At 40.2% G+C, this 20,692-nt stretch overlaps 1 protein-coding gene across 3 annotated transcripts in view; it reads left to right on the forward strand.

The window, feature by feature from the left end:
- The window catches only part of LOC128688774 (PHD finger protein 12-like), a 68,169-nt gene that overhangs the window by 9,826 nt on the left and 37,651 nt on the right, over positions 1–20,692 (forward strand). For all 3 annotated transcript variants that reach the window (XM_070085476.1, XM_070085475.1, XM_070085477.1), the window contains exons 2-7: positions 407–618; positions 6,138–6,207; positions 6,502–6,775; positions 9,372–9,480; positions 9,622–9,754; positions 12,804–12,974. In XM_070085476.1, the coding sequence (XP_069941577.1) occupies positions 611–618; positions 6,138–6,207; positions 6,502–6,775; positions 9,372–9,480; positions 9,622–9,754; positions 12,804–12,974 (765 nt within the window). In that variant the 5' untranslated portion in view covers positions 407–610. The remainder of the gene's footprint in view (positions 1–406; positions 619–6,137; positions 6,208–6,501; positions 6,776–9,371; positions 9,481–9,621; positions 9,755–12,803; positions 12,975–20,692) is intronic.

Here is a 20,692-nt window from a genome sequence, read left to right on the forward strand (position 1 = left end):
CAAAGCCACTTTTGTATACAGCATGACAGATCATGAATCAAACTTAATTTTAATTATATATTTGCATAAAATGCTTAAGGAAACAATGTGACACTTACAAAATTGTATCTTTTTTTTAACTCGGGCAAGTAGAGAGTATAACAGAAAAGCCTCTGTGCAGCTTTATTTAAGCAAACATTACTAGCATCTTTCTGTGCCCTTGTGGGACCATTCCAACATGCAGCATACTCTTGTGCTTTAAATTTTCAGAATGCTGCCAGTTTGCCCATCAGTCTAACAACCATTACTGTAGTTTATCCTTATAAATTTCCTAATAGGGAATTAAGGCTTCTAGGTTTTATTTTTATTAAAGAATTTTGTTATTGTGCATCACTGATTCAGTGTTAATTTTATTTTTATTTTACAGCAAATTTTGGCATTGACTGCCCCCCCTGGAAGCCGAGAGCCAAATAAACAACAGGGTGGTGGGTCAGGAGGTGCTAAAGAAGGCCTAGCTGCCCATCCATATTTTCGTCGCCCTGGTAGAGGACATAATCATGATTCATGTGATGCATGTGGAGAGGGTGGGGACTTAATATGCTGTGATGTTTGCCCAGCATCTTTCCACCTCATGTGCCAGTAAGTCTCTCTTCATAATTTGCATATTATCTGTAGATGATTTGTATTTTCTCTATAGTACTCTTTACTATTAAGCAAGGTTTCTGTTGTGATTACCTGATCAGGCAGGTTGTTGGTGATTGTAAAGTGTCAACTAACAAAAATGCCACAAAATGGCATATCAGGCCAGCTCTTTGCAAAGAAGTACTTTTAAGTGATGCTCCATTTTATTTTTATACGATGGTAAAAAAAAAAGCCTGAAATGTTTTGAATATTGAAATATTAATGCAGTATTATCTGGTAATGCTTTTGATAGCCTTGTGTGTGTGTGTGTGTGTGTGTGTGTGTGTGTGTGTGTGTGTGTGTGTACTCACCTAGTTGAGGTTGCAGAGGTAGAGTCCAAGCTCCTGGCCCCACCTCTTCACTGGTCGCTACTAGGTCACTCTCCCTGAACCGTGAGCTTTATCATACCTCTGCTTAAAGCTATGTATGGATCCTGCCTCCACTATTTCGGTTCCCAAACTATTCCACTTCCTGACTACTCTGTGGCTGAAGCTAACATCCCTGTGATTCATCTGTGTCTTCAACTTCCAACTGTGTCCCCTTGTTGCTGTGTCCCATCTCTGGAACATCCTGTCTTTGTCCACCTTGTCAATTCCTCGCAGTATTTTGTATGTCGTTATCATGTCCCCCCTATCTCTCCTGTCCTCCAGTGTCGTCAGGTTGATTTCCCTTAACCTCTCCTCGTAGGACATACCTTTTAGCTCTGGGACTAGTCTTGTTGCAAACCTTTGCACTTTCTCTAGTTTTTTTTACGTGCTTGGCTAGGTGTGGGTTCCAGACTGGTGCCACATACTCCAATATGGGCCTAACGTACACGGTGTACAGGGTCCTGAACGATTCCTTATTAAGATGTCGGAATGCTGTTCTGAGGTTTGCTAGGCGCCCATATGCTGCAGCCGTTATTTGGTTGATGTGCACTTCAGGAGATGTGCCTGGTGTTATACTCACCCCAAGATCTTTTTCCTTGAGTGAGGTTTGTAGTCTCTGGCCTCCTAAACTGTACTCCGTCTGCGGTCTTCTTTGTCCTTCCCCAATCTTCATGACTTTGGACTTGGTGGGGTTGAACTCCAGGAGCCAATTGCTGGACCAGGTCTGCAGCCTGTCCAGATCCCTTTGTAGTTCTGCCTGGTTTTCGATCGAATGAATTCTTCTCATCAACTTCACGTCATCTGCAAACAGGGACACTTCGGAGTCTATTCCTTCCGTCATGTCGGTCACAAATACCAGAAACAGCACTGGTCCTAGGACTGACCCCTGTGGGACCCCACTGGTCACAGGTGCCCACTGTGTGTGTGTGTGTGTGTGTGTGTGTGTGTGTGTGTGTGTGTGTGTGTGTGTGTGTGTGTGTGTGTGTGTGTGTGTGTGTGTTTGTTTGTTTGTTTGTTTTTAACATTATGGCTGTTTCCCACCAAGGCAGGGTGACTCAAAAAAGAAAAAACCACTTTCACCATCATTCACACATAATCACTGTCTTTGCAGGGGCACACAGATATGACAGTTCAGATGTAACCCCAAACCCCTCCTTTAACCCTTTGACTGTCGCAGGCCCCTTTCTGAAACTGTCATTCTATGTCACAAAATATTCAAAAAAAAAAAAAAAAAAAATTCTTATGGAAATGCTAGGAATATCTTTCTGAGTGTTTTAAGCCTATAAAATTTTTTTTGCCATCAGTACTTACCGAGATATAGAGCCGCAAAGTTTGCAGAAAGTGACGTGCGTACGGCAACAGCGGCGAACTGCCGCCCACCTGGTATTCTTTTATTTACTCTAATTCAAAAGTTTCTTGCATTTTTCAATATTTTTCTTTTCCAAGTAACTTATGTGGCCTGTGAGACCAATGTAAGGTGCATTGTTCAAATATACACTCATTGTTTACAACACAATAACTGATCAAACTTTATCACTATTAGTTTGTGTATAAAATTTGTTTACACAAACAATACAAAACAATGTTTATTACTATTGTTCCATAATATATATACATATGTACAGTCACTGAACACGTTCCTAGAACTGCTGCAGCTTGTGGAACTCTTTGAAACATGGGTATATGCAGAGTGGCACTTGACACTCCTCACACACAAAATGAGTGTCTCTGCGTGTTTGTGGGCATTTTGTGGTATGTGTACATACATAACACCTCTTCTGAGCATTTTTCTTGGCAGTAGTAGGAGACAGTTGTATGGGGTAGTGATCACCAGGCCTGAAACGAGATGGCGTGTGTTGGTAATTTCGTGGGCGCTGGTCTATTGCAGGTGTTGCTCCTTGGTACTTTGCGATTATTTGTCTGATTACTGACAAACAAAATTCACCATATTTTGGTGTTTTGTTGGTCTTCAACTTGTATATGTTATAAGCATTTAGCATGGAGATATCAACAAGATGGAAAAAAAGTTTTATATACCACTTATAACTCTTGCGTACACAATCAGCAAACCCAATCTGCATGTCACATTTGTCCACTAAGCGCATATTGAGGTTGTAGTCCATGACAGCTGCAGGCTTTAGAATGGGTTCATTGGTCTCTCTGTTGTGCCTGCCACTGTGTGCCATTTCGTTTGGGTGAACTGATGTCAACAATGTGACATCACGTTTGTCATGCCACCGAAATGCCATGATGTCATTGGCAGCAAAGGCTTGCACCTCACCTCTGCGAGTGCCAGCATCGAACCTTCTCATATGTTTATGATTACCACGCACTGTGCCACACACGTCTGTCAAGTTCACTCGCAAGAAATCACTGAGTAAGGGGCTTGTGTACCAGTTATCAGTAAATAACATATGCCCCTTACCAAGATATGGTTCCATCATTGTTCTAACCACATCACCAGAGATACCCAATAACTTCATGGTATCTCTCAAAGTATTACTGCCAGTGTACACAATGATATCCAAAACTAGACCACTTCTGCAATCACACGGTACAAATAACTTTATACCAAAGCGTTTCCTCTTGCTTGGTATATATTGCTTAAATGAGAGTCTTCCTTTGAACAAAATCAAGGACTCATCAATAAAAAGCTTCCTGAAGGGATAAAAATACATGCAGCACTTTTGTTTCAGGTACATAAACACATTCCTGATCTTATATAACCTGTCGGTTCTGTCAGGCCTGGTTTTGTCTGAAAAATGTAACATACGTAACAGTATCAGGAAACGATTGACACCTATAATGTCACTAAAACCTGGAGTTGAAATCGGGCGTTCTGTTGCCCAGTATGTGGTGACAGTGTGCTTATACACATGTGGCATAAGCATTATTGCGGCAAAAAACAGGTACATCTCTGCCACAGTTGTCTCCTTCCACTGGTGTAGCCATGATTTTGGTGAGAGAATTGTATTTGCCATGGTGTAATCATAGTATGTGTTGGTTTCCCTGACAATGATGTCCATCAGGGGTTCATCGAAGAATAACTCAAAGCATTGCAGTTCACTAGCATTGTTCCCAAGTGGACATGATGGCTTTATTCCACTTTGTGTTTCATCAAAGTCATGGGGACTGGGAACAAACTCGTCACCGTCCTGCCAATCCCAGATGCGGTCTGCTGGTGGGTTCTGGATATTGTACCATGGTTGTGGTTGTGCAGGTTGTGGGAGTGTGGGGTCGGGTGAGGCTGGTTGTTGTTGTCCAGAGTTGGCAGCGTGGGTAGTAGCGTGGCCCGCTGCTGGTGCCACATGGGCCGTGCCACCATCACTATCACCACCACTGCCTGCTCCCTCACTCACATCATTCATACCCATCGTAACAATATCGTCATCTTCACTATCAGGTCGTGGTGTAGGGCCACGGGATGTGCTCCCAGAGTTTCTCCTTCCCCTTTGAAGAGCATATGAAACACTACCAGACCGCATGCTACGTCGTACATACTGCCGCTTAACTGGGGAATATTCTCCCTCACTGTCACAACTAGAACTGCTTTCAATGACCTTGAAATCACTATCAGATTCACTGCTAACATCTGGGTGTTGTACACGACCAAATAGTTTCCTCTTTCGTCCTGGTACAGGCGAACGTGAACGTGAACAAGCCGGCCCAGCACCAGAGGTGGAAGGTTGTGGGTCATCTGGGTTTTCATCACTAATTACGTTATCCTGGGCACTTTTTCTGGTCACACTCACTTCAAAACCCTGGAATTCACTGTCACTGACATTTTCATCGCTGTTAGAGCTATCATTGGGAACAAAAGACCTCCAATCCACCGAGGAGTGAGGAACTTCTTACTGAGAGGCATGGTGAACATGGACTACCAAGATGGTGTTCCCACAATGCACCGCTGGGTCCCAGATTTTTTTCAAAGGGTGCACACTGACCACTGAGACCCATTCTCTCTCATGTAGGCCTACCAGGCCTTTCCCGCTTGATTTGAAGCCGCTAGAATTTATGCGTATAAATACATCAGAAACAGTGGCGCATAAGACGTATTTATACGGCGTAAACAGTCAAAGGGTTAAAGTACTTCCCACCTTCAGGACTTAAGTCTGGCTAACTGGTTTCCCTGAATCCCTTCACAAAATATTACCCTGCTCACACTCCAAAAGCTCATCATAAAACCTCCTTTGCCCCCTCCCTCCATCCTTTCCAAGGACAACCCCTACCTTGTCTACAATGCCTGCACTTTAAATGAGGGGTTTGGGATATTTGCTGTTTGGAGTGACATCTGAACTGTTGTATCTGGGTGCCTCTGCAAAAACAGTGATTATGTGTGAATGATTGTGAAAGTTTCTTTTTTGGGTCACCTGCCTCAGTGGGAGATGACCAGCGTGTTGAAAAGAAAAAGAAAAGTTATATAATTTTTTTCCAATATTATGAAGTTTATATTTGTTTGATCTGTTATTGCTTTCTTTTATTTTTATTACATAGCACTTGTTTTTACATTGCTAAATTCTGTCATCCAAGCTTAGATGATTTTATACATGTGTTTGGCATCTGCTACATCTGAGTATCATTCACTCCACTTTGTAGGCATTTACATACCACTTCAATGCCAGGAATTATTTACATATGATTTTTTTCATTTACTTGTGTATTAATATAGTGCTTTTATTCCTCCTCACTAGTCAGCTATAAAAGTTTTAATGATTATTGGGGCAAGTATTGCTCCATTGGGACCCAGTTTGGTGATATTATCCCCATGAGGACATTTTTATCTTGCATCACTCTTCATTTCCCATTCAAACAGAAAATCTCTCACTCACTGTAATAGTTTGCTTTTTTATTGCTCCTGTTTTGCTGAATCTGTGATTGCTTCTAGATGGTATTAATGGTTGACTCATTATAGTTCTTGAAGCCCTCTAGCTACAAGTAGGCTAACGCACTGGCCTGGAGTTTTATGACTCACTTGACATGGGTTCTAACTTCACCCGTATCTTGTTTTTTTTTTACAAGTAGGCTACGTTGGCCTCATTGAGAGCTTAGCTCTTGAACACTCTGCTCTGCTGTGCTTCTGAGATTTAACAGCTTTTTCTTCTCTTTCAGTGATCCACCTTTGGATGAGGAAGATATTCCTATGGGAAGGTGGGCATGCCATCAGTGCAAAGTTTCAGGGGTGAGTGTAGTTCCTAATTATATGTGCATTTAATATTCTGTATAGGTGTCTTACCAGACTTGGAGACTATTAATAAACTCTGGATCACCTCAGCACTGATGTAGAAGCAAACAAATTTCCTCACACTAAATAAATTATTTATATACTGTGTGGGTGGGTGTGTGCAAGCATATTCATTCTTTCATTTATCAGTCATTACTAGACCTGATATTCAGTGGAATTACAGAATTAATTATGTACACATATCTCCTTTCTGTTCTTGTCTTAGCTTTATAAATGTTTTCCTTCCACTAGCCTGATGATGACAGAACTTCAGTGTCTAGTGGCAAGTCTAACAAAAGTTGCAAGGGCATCAAACGCAAAGAAAAAGAGGACGACAAGCCAGCATCATCTGCTGCTGGAAAAGCCGACACCAATGACAAGCGAGTGTGTGCAGGGGGACGAGAGTTTGAACTTTCTGATTCTCCACTGTTCACACTCATCAAAGCAGCAGCTACAGTCAACCCTAAGCAGTTTTCTCTACCTTTTGAGATGACATTGCCTGTCTGCTTTCCTGGTGAACCCAAAAGTATGTCTGCACCTTTATTTGTCATGTTGCAGCAATGCGTATGATGCCTCTTTTGTGCATTCTTTGTGTTACTTGGCTTTTGACTGGGAGAAACATGCAGTGGTAATTGATGTAGCTATGAGGGAAAAGAAGTTAGTTACATTATCCCTGTGCCAGCTTAGCATCAAATTTTACTGTAGTTTGGCATTTTTTAAAATGTGTATTAAAACTATTTAAAGTTTCACTTTCTTTCACTGCCTGCATTTTTTACTACTTATTTTATTATACCATTACTAATGATTATGAGGACATTTCTTTCATATGATACAAGTAAAGATAAACCTTTAAAAGATGTGTACATCTTTCCATTTTGGGATAACCTTCATAGAAGTGGATCATTTGCAAAAATAAGGATGAAGAGAATATTCAAGAATAGCCTTCATAGCTATCATCTGTAACCAAATTTTTTTTTAACACACCAGCCATATCCCACCAAGTCAGGGTAACTCAAAAATGGTTATGAAAGTTTTTCATTTTAAATTTAGTAATTTATACAGGAGAAGGGGGTTACTAGCCCCTTGCTCCCGGCATTTTAGTCACCTTTTACAACAAGCATGGCTTACAGAGGAAGAATTTTATTAACCATTTTTTTTTTTTAACAAACTGGCCATATTCTGCTGAGGCAGGGACCCAAAAAGAAAAATGAAAGTTTTTCATTTTAAATTTAGTAATTTATACAGGAGAAAGGGTTACAAGCCCCTTGCTCCCAGCATTTTAATCGCCTCTTGCAACATCCATGGCTTACTTAGGAAGAATTCTGTTAATCAAATTTCTTCTTTCTTTCAACAAACCGGTCGTATCCCACCAAAGCAGGGTGGCCCAAAAAGAAAAATGAAAGTTTCTCTTTTTAAATTTAGTAATATATACAGGAGAAGGGGTTACTAGCTCCTGGCATTTTAGTCGCCTCTTATGACTTACGGGGAAGAGCTCTGTTCCACTTCCCTATGAAGAATTGCCCAAATATTCTTCTTTCAACGCACCAGCTGTATCCCATTGAGGTGAGGTGGCCCAAAAGGAAAAACGAAAGTAATTACTCAAATATTTAAATATAAATTTAATTGCGGTCTTCCTCTAACTTCATTTTCTACAACTGTCTTTATTCCTTTCTTTGAAGACCTTTAGTAAGTTTTTTTTTTGGTTTTACCTTGCAAGTCACTACCCTGCCAAATATTTACTTATGTTTACTAAGAAACCTTTGTCTGTAGTTCTTTCCCTTGAGGGAACTTCCTTGATGCCAGTGAGGGGTTCTTAATCCAAGAAATTGGATTTGTCCTACCCCTCTTTGGATTGAACCTGCTTGCATCTTCTCCCCCACATGCTGTATGATCCTTATGGGTTTAGAGCTTTCCCATATATGAAATAATGATAAATCCCTAGTTTTTGTGTTTGCTCCCACTCCCAGTTGCACTTTTATTGCCTCATTTAAAATGGCAATAATGTTTTTTACTTACTGTTGAACAATCAGTAAAGATATGTTTCAGATTAATCATAATGCCTTTCCAGTGACAGTGAAAATGTCAGTGCATATTTTATTTTCTAAACTTTTAAGTATTCTTTGTGATAAATTTTCTAAAATTTGTCAGTGGGTGTAGATAAAAAAAAATTTTTTTCCCTACTGACCATCTCTCATCAAGACAGGTGACCCAATGATGAAAACACATTCACCATTATTTATTCAATTGTTTTGCTAAAAGTGTGCTGACATCACAGTTTAAATTATCTGCCATCTGCAAAATCCCCACCCCTCCACAGTGCAGGCACTGCCTTTTCCGCCTGCAGAACTCAAGTACAGCTAACTGGTTTCTCTGAATCCCTTCATAAAAGTTACCTTGCTCACTCTCCAACAGCTGATTATTAAAAACTACTTGTCTCCATTCAGTCCTTTCTAACAAACTCACACAAGCTTGCTAGATGCTCAAATCCCTAAAGCTCATAGCCTCTTTTACCCCCTCCCTCTAACATGTCCTGGAACAACCCCTACTACCTTCCACCCCAGATTTATACACCCTCTTCATCCTATCCCTCTCCATACTCTCTACATGCCCAAACCTTTTCAACAGCCCTCCTCAGCCCTCTGAATTATATACTGTTAGTGACCCCTGATTACCTTTTAATTTCTTTGGTCTGGCTTCTTTGCATGATATTAACACTACACATTGCTCACAAACATGATATCTCCACTTCATCTAGCCTCCATGCTACAGCATTCAAAACCCTTGACTCACACCCATATAAAGGTGTTGATACCACTATACTCTGGTTCATTCCCTTTTTTGCCTCCTCTTTTCTGTGGTTCTTGACCTCTGTTAATACATTTAGTCCTTTTCCCTAAATTTAATAATAACCTGTATATCTCTTGCCTCTGTTCACCTCGCAATTACTAAGTACTGTACCTGTATATAGCTGACTTTATTTTTTTTAGGTGGGATCCTGAGTGATAAAAAAAATATACCTTATATAGATCTGTACTTTTGAAATGAGTTGAGGTGGGACAACAGCTTCTAACCTGTAAACTCAACAGGTAAAAAAAAATTGCAAAGTTTGATTATTTCTGCAGACTCTGGTAAAAGTAATGGAACAAGAAAAGGAACACAGAAGAAGAAAGCTCATGAACTCGACAATGGATTAGTTCCCCTGCCAGCCAAACTCTGTTTTCAGTGCAACAAGTAAGACCATTTACACATTTCTTGTACCTCCAATACATTTCTCCACATCGTAGGCTGTATTAATTATGTATAAGCCTTATAATATTATGGGCACTGTTAAAATGCAAATCATTGATAATTTGGTTTCTGTTCTTTCAACAGAAGCTGTCGTATAGGTCCTCTAATACCCTGTGATTACTGCCAGTTGTTCTTCCATCTTGACTGTTTAGATCCCCCACTCACCACTCCACCCATGGGAAAATGGATGTGTCCAAATCACCCAGAACATTTTGTGGTAAGTAGTACTTTTGTACAGTTGTCAGCTGAAAAGTTATTTTTATATTTATTAATTAGAAGTCAGTCAATTAAGTAAAAATGGGACAAAAGTTGAAAGACAAAGTTGCATATAGTAAAGAAAATGCATGTGTGGTTTCTTCGACCAGCGGTGGGCAAACTACGGCCTGTGGGCCGCATGCAGCCCGCCAGAAGTTTTCATGCGGCCCGCCAAGATCAAGTCATATACATACTCACGTTTTTTGGGGACAAAATGTTAGTAAATTTGAAAAAAAAAAAAGTTACCACACAATGCCAAATAATATTAACATTAACAGTGCCAAATGATATGGAACATTAACACGTTACCCGCAAATGGCTGAGTATGGCCCCTGCACTGAAAAGTTTGCCCACCCCTGTCTTAGACAGTTGTACATGTGGTTCCTTAGATTTCATGGGTTTGTAGTTATTTGTGTGGTTCCTCATTGTTTTTCTTCAAGGAGGGTTCCTTAATTCTGGTGTGGCCTGTGGGTTTATAAATACCATGGATGTTTATATAAGGGTTTGCTGGAGGATAAGATACCACTATTCTTAACAGCATAGCCTGAATACCTAAGCTTTCTGAATACCAGCTGCTGCTAGGCAGGCAGTGGTGGCTCTCTCAAATGTTCTGTGAATGCACAGGAGCGTAAAGACTTTCTTAAGATGTCACTGTCAGTTAGATGACTTAAAATATGTGCCGTAAATGAGATGGATGGCAGGAGGTAACCAAAATATTGACAGGTGAAGATCTCTTGATCCATGGAATAGGAGCTATCCTCTCTTTAATCAAACTGGATTATCTTGGTATTTCCTAGGTGCTGTGTAACCATTTCAGATTTAGCACTTCCCCGTGATTATCATAATAATCCTTTGTTATTTGCATTGTTCAGTTACCTGTGTGGCTCATCAGTTATTCATGTGGCTCCTCAATAACCCAGGTGGCTCCTCAGTTACCCAGGTGGCTCCTTAGTTACCCAGGTGGCTCCTCAGTTACTCATGTGGCTTCTCAGTTACCCATGTAGCTTCTCAGATGCCTGTGTGGCTCCTCAGTTACCCATTTGGTTCCTCATTTACCTGTGTGGCTTCTCAGTTACCTATTTGGTTCCTCAATATCTTGTGTGGGTTTTCATTTATTCCTGTGGTTCCTTACACAATTATATGTCTGTGGTTTGCAAGACAGTTTCAAAGCAATTGACTGGGTCCTCATACAGTTTCAAATACAAAAAAAAAAAAAAAAAAAAATTAAGCTTCAGAAAGAAATTGTAACTCAGTCTTATTAAAATTTCTTGAATGTGCTGGTTGACACCTGAGTTTAGTATGTCGATTGAATAAATAAGGAAAATTACAATCTATAGATTAATATTATTTCTTTTTTTTTTTTGTATGTTAAGGTAGCATTTTGATCCTGGTTTTGGCTATGTAATAGAGTAATAGGGTAGGGGATGTGTAGATCAAGTGTTTACATTGAAACATATATGTGAACAGTATTTAGATAAAGGTAGGGAAGTTTTTATTGCATTTATGGATTTAGAAAAGGCATATGATAGAGTGGATAGGGGAGCAATGTGGCAGATGTTGCAAGTATATGGAATAGGTGGTAAGTTACTAAATGCTGTAAAGAGTTTTTATGAGGATAGTGAGGCTCAGGTTAGGGTGTGTAGAAGAGAGGGAGACTACTTCCCGGTAAAAGTAGGTCTTAGACATGGTTGTGTAATGTCACCATGGTTGTTTAATATATTTATAGATGGGGTTGTAAAAGAAGTAAATGCTAGGGTGTTCGGGAGAGGGATGGGATTAAATTATGGGGAATCAAATACAAAATGGAAATTGATACAGTTACTTTTTGCTGATGATACTGTGCTTATGGGAGATTCTAAAGAAAAATTGCAGAGGTTAGTGGATGAGTTTGGGAGTGTGTGTAAAGGTAGAAAGTTGAAAATGAACATAGAAAAGAGTAAGGTGATGAGGGTGTTAAATGATTTAGATAACGATAAATTGGATATCACATTGGAGAGAAGGAGTATGGAAGAAGTGAATGTTTTCAGATATTTGGGAATTGATATGTCAGAAGATAGGTTTATGAAGGATGAGGTTAACCATATAATTGATGGGGGAAAAAAGGTGAGTGGTGCGTTGAGGTGTATGTGGACACAAAAAACGTTATCAATGGAGGCAAAGAAGGGAATGTATGAAAGTATAGTAGTACCAACACTCTTATATGGGTGTGAGGCTTGGGTTGTGAATGCAGCAGCAAGGAGGCGGTTGGAGGCAGTGGAGATGTCCTGTCTAAGGGCAATGTGTGGTGTAAATATTATGCAGAAAATTAGGAGTGTGGAAATTAGGAGAAGATGTGGAGTTAATAAAAGTATTAGTCAGAGGGCTGCAGAGGGGTTGTTAAGGTGGTTTGGTCATTTAGAGAGAATGGATCAAAGTATAATGACATGGAGAGCATTTATATCTGTAGGAGAAGGAAGGCGGGGTAGGGGTTGTCCTCAAAAAGGTTGGAAGGATGGGGTAAGGGAGGTTTTGTGGGCGAGGGGCTTGGACTTCCAGCAGGCGTGCATGAGCGTGTTCGATAGGAGTGAATGGAGACGAATGGTATTTGGGACCTGACGATCTGTTGGAGTGTGAGCAGGGTAATATTTAGTGAAGGGATTCAGGGAAACCGGTTATTTTTATATAGCCGGACTTGAGTCCTGGAAATGGGAAGTACAATGCCTGCACTTTAAAGGAGGGGTTTCGGAATATTAGCAGTTTGGAGGGATATGGTGTGTATCTTTATACGTATATGCTTCTAAACTGTTGTATTCTGAGCACCTCTGCAAAAACAGTGATTATGTGTGAGTGAGGTGAAAGTGTTGAATGATGATGAAAGTATTTTCTTTTTGGGGATTTTCTTTCTTTTTGGGTCACCCTTCCTCGGTGGGAGACAGCCGACTTGTTGGAAAAAAAAAATAACTTTAAGTTCTGTAATTTTTCTCCTGATTAAGTTAATTAAATTTTTATAATCTTTTCTTTTTTACACTCAGGACTCTACACTTTTGACATCTCACAGTCTTAGTGAAAGAGTAAAATTATGGGACAAATTCAGCGTACCAATAGACCAGGATTCTGTTCGAGTGAACTTTCTACAGCGCTGCCACAGGAAAAACCCTCCCTTTCGGTACAAAGTTAAACGTGCCCTAAGGTCAAGAATACGAGTAAGTAATAGGATGTTTAGGTTTCAAATAACTTTTCTTATTATGATGTGTAGTGTATGGCAAATTACTGATCTGTTTATATTGATATCTCTTGTTGCTTCATACAGTAGTGTGCAAATTAATTAGAACAGGAATAATTTTTGTGATTATCTCATAATATGTCTTAGTCTTTGACTTAATTAATATAGTTTGGGTTCTTTTCAGAAGAGTTTACTGACTTCTGGCAACCATCCAGCTATGGTGTTACCCTGCGACTCTCGTCAGTACTACAACAGCTGTTGTTCTGTAAAGCTATTCTTGCAAGTGTGTTCTGTGAGTGAATGTGGTTTTGCCAAATTCTTCCCTTTAATTCATGATTACTGCTGAAATTCCTGATGGAGGTTACACCTAGGAATTTTGCAAGTATCGTAGCTCTTAGGAAACAGTCTGGTTTGAGCGTCAGACAGATCGCTGAAAATTCGAGCCTAGAAAAGTCAACTGTTCGTCAGATTCTGAAAAGAACTGACAACACAGGTGATTGTGGAGCACTGCGTCGAGGAAGATTTGGAAGAAAATTTAAGACAACACCTCACAGTGACAAGACTATTGTAAGAAATAGTGTGATGGATCCCAGGAAAACCAGTCAAGATCTACAGAGAGAGATTTGGCTCCTTGAAGTTGACAGAACTGCCAGAAGGCCGGTAAAGAAGCAATTACCAACTGCTGCTGTGAAGAAAAATTGGGTTTGGTGGGCACACTATCGTAAGAGATAGACGACAGATGAATGGAGAAAAGTTACATTTTCAGATGAGGCATATTTTGTAGTACGTGGTTACAGATCAGTGATAGCGAGATGGAGCAAAGGTAAACCTCTTCGGAATGGACATATTCAACAAATGCCAAAACACTTACCTAAGAAAATGTTTTGGGGTAATTTTACTCTTACAGGCCCTGGACAGCTTGTTATATTGGTGAGGGAATAATGAACAGTGACAAATACAAGGCAGTTCCAGCAACTTATTTGTTTCCCATTTTGGTCAGAGATTTTCCTGGCGGAGAAGGCATTTTCCAGCAGGATCTTGCTCCATGCCACACTTCCACAAAAATGATGACATTCTTCGAAGAGAGTGGGCTAAGCATTCTAAATTGACCTGGAAACTCTCCTGACTTCATTTCAATTGAGAACCTATGAGCAATAACCAAATGCAAGATCACAAAACAGGACTGTTCATCTGTGGAGAAGCTGATTGCTGTTAAAAAAACCACAGTACGAGTGGGACTTGAACTCATGGCAAGTGCATTCGTGTTGTTATGATTTTGTTAGTAATTGCTGCTGTTATTAGGACCTGATACCACAATGATGAACTCGCTACAATGTGTTCAACATTGGTCAATTCTATGCCAAAGTGTGCAGCAGTGCTTATAAAAGCAAAGGGTAGTCATATCTCTTAGTAAATCAGTTATATCTGTCTTATCTTTTCTTCTTTCAATAAACCGGCCATATCCCACAGAGGCAGGGTGGCCCAAAAAGAAAAACAAAAGTTTCTCTTTTTAAATTTAGTAATTTATACAGGAGAAGGGGTTACTAGCCCCTTGCTCCCGGCATTTTAATTGCCTCCTACAACACGCATAGCTTACGGAGGAAGAATTCTGTTCCACTTCCCCATGGAGATAAGAGGAAATAAACAAGAACAAGAACTAGTAAGAAAATAAAAGAAAACCCAAAGGGGTGTGTATATACAGTGGACCCCCGGTTAACGATATTTTTTCATTCCAGAAGTATGTTCAGGTGCCAGTACTGACCGAATTTGTTCCCATAAGGAATATTGTGAAGTAGATTAGTCCATTTCAAACCCCCAAACATACACGTACAAACGCACTTACATAAATACACTTACGTAATTGGTCGCATTGGGAGGTGATCGTTAAGCGGGGTCCACTGTATATGCTTGTACATGTATGTGTAGTGTGACCTAAGTGTAAGGAGAAGTAGCAAGACGTACCTGAAACCTTGCATGTTCATGAGACAGAAAAATGGACACCAGCAATCCTACCATCAATAAAACAATTACAGGCTTTCATTTTACACTCACTTGGCAGGACGGTAGTACCTCCCTGGGTGGTTGCCGTCTACCAACCTACTACCTATAATCTGTCTTATCATTGCCATGTATTTTTCAAAAAACATTAATTTTTCAATTAAATGTCTTACTTCATCACTGTCCCAATTAATATGCACACTACTGTAATAAGGGGAATTAAGCACAACTGGCTTTTTAGTAAAGGTTTGTATATAATTTTGCAAAAAGCTTTTTTTTTATATTTCATTAAGTTCATTCATTTAGCTTTTGGTATTGCTCAATTTCAATGTCTGCTTCCTGACAACAGTTGTGTCCTTCATTCTAGAAGCCTTGTTTCTTCAGTGAACTTTGTCCTTATTGCCTGAGGTAATTATGCTATGCAGAATCCTTCCAGTATACAGTGGAACTTCGACTTATGAGTTTAATCCTTTCCGTGACCTGGCTCGTAACTCAATTTGCTCGTATATCAAATCAATTTTCCTCATTTAAATTAATTGAAATGCCATTAATCCGTTCCAGCGGAATTCCTGCTCTTGGGAGGTAAGACAAAATACTTCAATATAACGCTAATATCAATTCTAAAGCTTATTTATCTATCACAATTGATATAATATGACATAATAAACAATATAAATAACATAGAAACATGACACATACTCTAGAATGAATAAAATATGCCATTATGTGACTAGTGGTGGCGGCTGTTCCTGCTTCCGCTCTGACCATATCTTCCTTTGCTTCCCCATCTGAGGTCTTATTATAAGAGAAAAGAGTGTGTTTGTGAGGCTAACTGCACTAGATCACTAGTTCAATAAGGAAAACACTGAAACAATGTACAGTGGACCCCCGGTTAACGATTTTAATCCGTGCAAGAGGGGTAATTGTTATGCGAAATAATCGTTATGTGAATGAATTTTCCCCATAAGAAATAATGGAAATAAAATTAATCCGTGCAAGACACCCAAAAGTATGAAAAAAAAAATTTTACTACATGAAATATACATTTTCCCACACACAAAGAGAAGGATACATGCACAATAGTAGAGTAGTACATGCACAGTATATATTGTGCATGTACTAGTCTACTAAATGAAGAATAAATGACACTTACCTTTATTGAAGATGCAGCAATGACTGATGAGACACTGTGTCCTGGGAGTGCCTTTTCCTCCTGAGTACTGTAGGTCCTGTTTGGCATTTTCTTCCAGAACAGGCCTTATCACACTGTGTATGCCACTACGATTCTTAAATCTCTCAAACCAACCTTTGCTGGCTTTAAATTCACCAATATGAGCACTAGTTCCAGGCATTTTTCCCTGTTCACCTGGGTGTTAGTCGACTTGTGTGGGTTGCATCCTGGGAGACAAGATTAAGGACCCCAATGGAAATAAGTTAGACAGTCTTCGATGACACTGACTTTTTTGGGTTATCCTGGGTGGCAAATCCTCTGGGGTTAATTGTTTCTTGGTATTCTCAATAAGCCACACCAACAACGGTGCTACAGCAGCAGCAGCAGCAGCAGCTGACAGTGCAGCAGCAGCAGCAGCTGACAGTGCAGCAGCAGCAGCAGCTGTACCACCAATAGTAGCGATGGTTGATTGGGGTTTATTATACAACCTGGCCAGCTCGGAGACATGCACTCCACTTTCATACTTATCAATGATCTTTTTCTTCATCTCTATTGTAATTCTCACCCTTATTGCTGTAGGGTTGGCACTAGAAGCTTTCTTGGGGCCCATGGTCACTTATTTTCCAGAAAAAGCACCGAAAACACTGTAATAATACGAAATATTCCGATTGTATGCTTGGATGTTACCGCGGAGGCTGGCTGGTAAACAATGCCACCGGCGGAACATGTGAGCGTGGCTCAGGCCGCACATTGGACGCGTCTCGGACGAAAATCGGTAAGCGGGTTTTTAAGCGGTATGTGAGGCAAAATTTTTGCGATTAAAGTAAGCGGTATGCGAAATAATCGCTATGTGATGCCATCGTTATGCGGGGGTCCACTGTATTTATAAATAAGACATATTGTAAATATAAAAACACACTAGAGAATGTAAAGAAATAAACTGGTTTTATAAAGTGTACGTACATATTTACCTAGGAGAAGAGATGCTGGCAGAGCAGCTTATGCTGTCAGTGGCCCTGTAAACCCCAACAACAACAGCATTGGAGGAGTTCGTTTCGTTTCGTCCTTTTTCTATTGCTTAATCGCTTAACTTACTTGATACACTCCTAATGCTGCACTTTATCGCATAATTTAACTGCTAAAGTTTGTTTTTTATTTTTTTTCACTTCACTTTTCACTGATTTACTTGCTACACACTTAATGCTACAACCCACAACCCGCACACCTCGCTTGTGTTTATCTGTGATTTCATGCTTTAATTCCATGGACATCATCCTCCTTTTTCTTCTCAGCACTGTCCTTTGCACTTACTTTCTTAGGACCCATGGTTAAAAAAAAGAAATTTTGCAAAATAACTGCACAAAATGCAAGCAAAACACAAGAGAAATGCTGCCTTGGCAAGGTAAACACGTGCACTGCTCAGCCGATGGTGTGGCATTACTGCGCCAACTAGTGGCGGCATTCTGAAGCTCGCTCATTATTATTATTATAATGAGGAAGCACTAAATCCGTAGGGTTATACAGCGCCTGTGGGGGGGAGGTATTCAGGATTAATTTAGGGAACTGGAGGACAGATCCAATTCCCTAGATCAAGAGCCCCTCCCCCTTCTTTGACTGGGAAGCTTGCTCATAACTTGGATTTTGGCTCATAACTCAGAGCAAAAAATCGATCGAGCGATGGCTCGTATCTCGAAAAACTTGTATGTTGGGGCACTCATAAGTACAGTATTGATTTTGTGTCCTTAACAGTAAAACTAATATAAATACCATGATAATGGTAGATATTTATTCAGGCACTAGAATTTCATTCAGTCATATCTTGTTATTTAGTCACGTTGCAACAGAAGAGAGACATGGAGCAGCATCTTTTGGTATTGGTTGAGAATCTGATTAAAAATGGATGCTGTCACAATTGCTATATACAGGTGAAAATGAAAATGGCATATTTGATAGAGAAACTGCAGAGGTTAGTAGACGTGTTTTTAAGGATGTAGACCCCTCAAGGAAGGTTCCTTGATGTTGGTGAGGGGCTCTTGATTTAGGGAATTGGATCTGTGCTCCAGTTCCCCGAATTAAGCCTGAATGCCTTCCACATCCCCCCTAGGCGCTGTATAATCCTCCGGGTTTAGCGCTTCCCCCATGATTATAATAATAATAATAATAAGGATGTAGAAAAGAAGGAAGTTATAAGTGAATGTAGAAAAAATAAGGTAATAAGTATATAGTATATAATAAGTATATAGTGAGGCTCAAGTTAGAGTATGTAGGAAAGAGGGAAATTATTTCCCAGTAAAAGTAGGCCTTAGACAAGGATGTGTGATGTCACCGTGGTTGTTTAATATATTTATAGATGGGGTTGTAAGAGAAGTAAATGCGAGGGTCTTGGCAAGAGGTGTGGAGTTAAAAGATAAAGAATCACACATAAAGTGGGAGTTGTCACAGTTGCTCTTTGCTGATGACACTGTGCTCTTTGGAGATTCTGAAGAGAAGTTGCAGAGATTGGTGGATGAATTTGGTAGGGTATGCAAAAGAAGAAAATTAAAAGTGAATACAGGAAAGAGTAAGGTTATGAGGATAACAAAAAGATTAGGTGATGAAAGATTGGATATCAGATTGGAGGGAGAGGGGATGGAGGAGGTGAATGTATTCAGATATTTGGGAGTGGACGTGTCAGCGGATGGGTCTATGAAAGATGAGGTGAATCATAGAATTGATGAGGGGAAAAGGGTGAGTGGTGCACTTAGGAGTCTGTTGAGACAAAGAACTTTGTCCTTGGAGGCAAAGAGGGAAATGTATGAGAGTATAGTTTTACCAACGCTCTTATATGGGTGTGAAGCATGGGTGATGAATGTTTCAGCGAGGAGAAGGCTGGAGGTAGTGGAGATGTCATGTCTGAGGGCAATGTGTGGTGTGAATATAATGCAGAGAATTCGTAGTTTGGAAGTTAGGAGGAGGTGCAGGATTACCAAAACTGTTGTCCAGAGGGCTGAGGAAGGGTTGAGGTGATTCGGACATGTAGAGAGAATGGAGTGAAACAGAATGACTTCAAGAGTGTATCAATCTGTAGTGGAAGGAAGGCGGGGTAGGGGTTGGCCTAGGAAAGGTTGGAGGGAGGGGGTAAAGGAGGTTTTGTGTGCGAGGGGCTTGGACTTCCAGCAGGCATGCGTGAGCGTGTTTGATAGGAGTGAATGGAGACAAATGGTTTTTAATACTTGACGTGCTGTTGGAGTGTGAGCAAAGTAACATTTATGAAGGGGTTCAGGGAAACCGGCAGGTCGGACTTGAGTCCTGGAGATGGGAAGTACAGTGCCTGCACTCTGAAGGAGGGGTGTTAATGTTGCAGTTTAAAAACTGTAGTGTAAAGCACCCTTCTGGCAAGACAGTGATGGAGTGAATGATGGTGAAAGTTTTTCTTTTTTGGGCCACCCTGCCTTGGTGGGAATCGGCCAGTGTGATAATAATAAAAAAAATAAGTATATATTATAAGAAAAGCAGAGTATATGGAGAGTAAAAGAAAGGTGAAGAGAGTGGTGAGAGAGTGCAAAAGGAGAGCAGATGATAGAGTGGGAGAGGCACTGTCAAGAAATTTTAATGAAAATAAGAAAAAACTTTGGAGTGAGTTAAACAAGTTAAGAAAGCCTAGGGAAAGTATGGATTTGTCAGTTAAAAACAGAGTAGGGGAGTTAGTAGATGGGGAGAGGGAGGTATTAGGTAGATGGCGAGAATATTTTGAGGAACTTTTAAATGTTGAGGAAGAAAGCGAGGCGGTAATTTCATGCACTGGTCAGGGAGGTATACCATCTTTTAGGAGTGAAGAAGAGCAGAATGTAAGTGTGGGGGAGGTACGCGAGGCATTACGTAGAATGAAAGGGGGTAAAGCAGCTGGAACTGATGGGATCATGACAGAAATGTTAAAAGCAGGGGGGGATATAGTGTTGGAGTGGTTGGTACTTTTGTTTAATAAATGTATGAAAGAGGGGAAGGTACCTAGGGATTGGCGGAGAGCATGTGTAGTCCCTTTATATAAAGGGAAAGGGGACAAAAGAGATTGTAAAAATTATAGAGGAATAAGTTTATTGAGTATACCAGGAAAAGTGTACTGTAGGGTTATAATTGAAAGAATTAGAGGTAAGACAGAAAGTAGGATTGCGGATGAGCAAGGAGGTTTCAGAGTGGGTACGGGATGTGTAGATCAAGTGTTTACATTGAAGCATATATGTGAACAGTATTTAGATAAAGGTAGGGAAGTTTTTATTGCATTTATGGATTTAGAAAAGGCATATGATAGAGTGGATAGGGGAGCAATGTGGCAGATGTTGCAAGTATATGGAATAGGTGGTAAGTTACTAAATGCTGTAAAGAGTTTTTATGAGGATAGTGAGGCTCAGGTTAGGGTGCGTAGAAGAGAGGGAGACTACTTCCTGGTAAAGGTAGGTCTTAGACAAGGATGTGTAATGTCACCATGGTTGTTTAATATATTTATAGATGGGGTTGTAAAAGAAGTAAATGCTAGGGTGTTCGGGAGAGGG

The sequence above is a fragment of the Cherax quadricarinatus genome, chromosome 16 (assembly GCF_038502225.1).
Source record: "Cherax quadricarinatus isolate ZL_2023a chromosome 16, ASM3850222v1, whole genome shotgun sequence".
NCBI classification, from domain to species: domain Eukaryota; kingdom Metazoa; phylum Arthropoda; class Malacostraca; order Decapoda; family Parastacidae; genus Cherax; species Cherax quadricarinatus.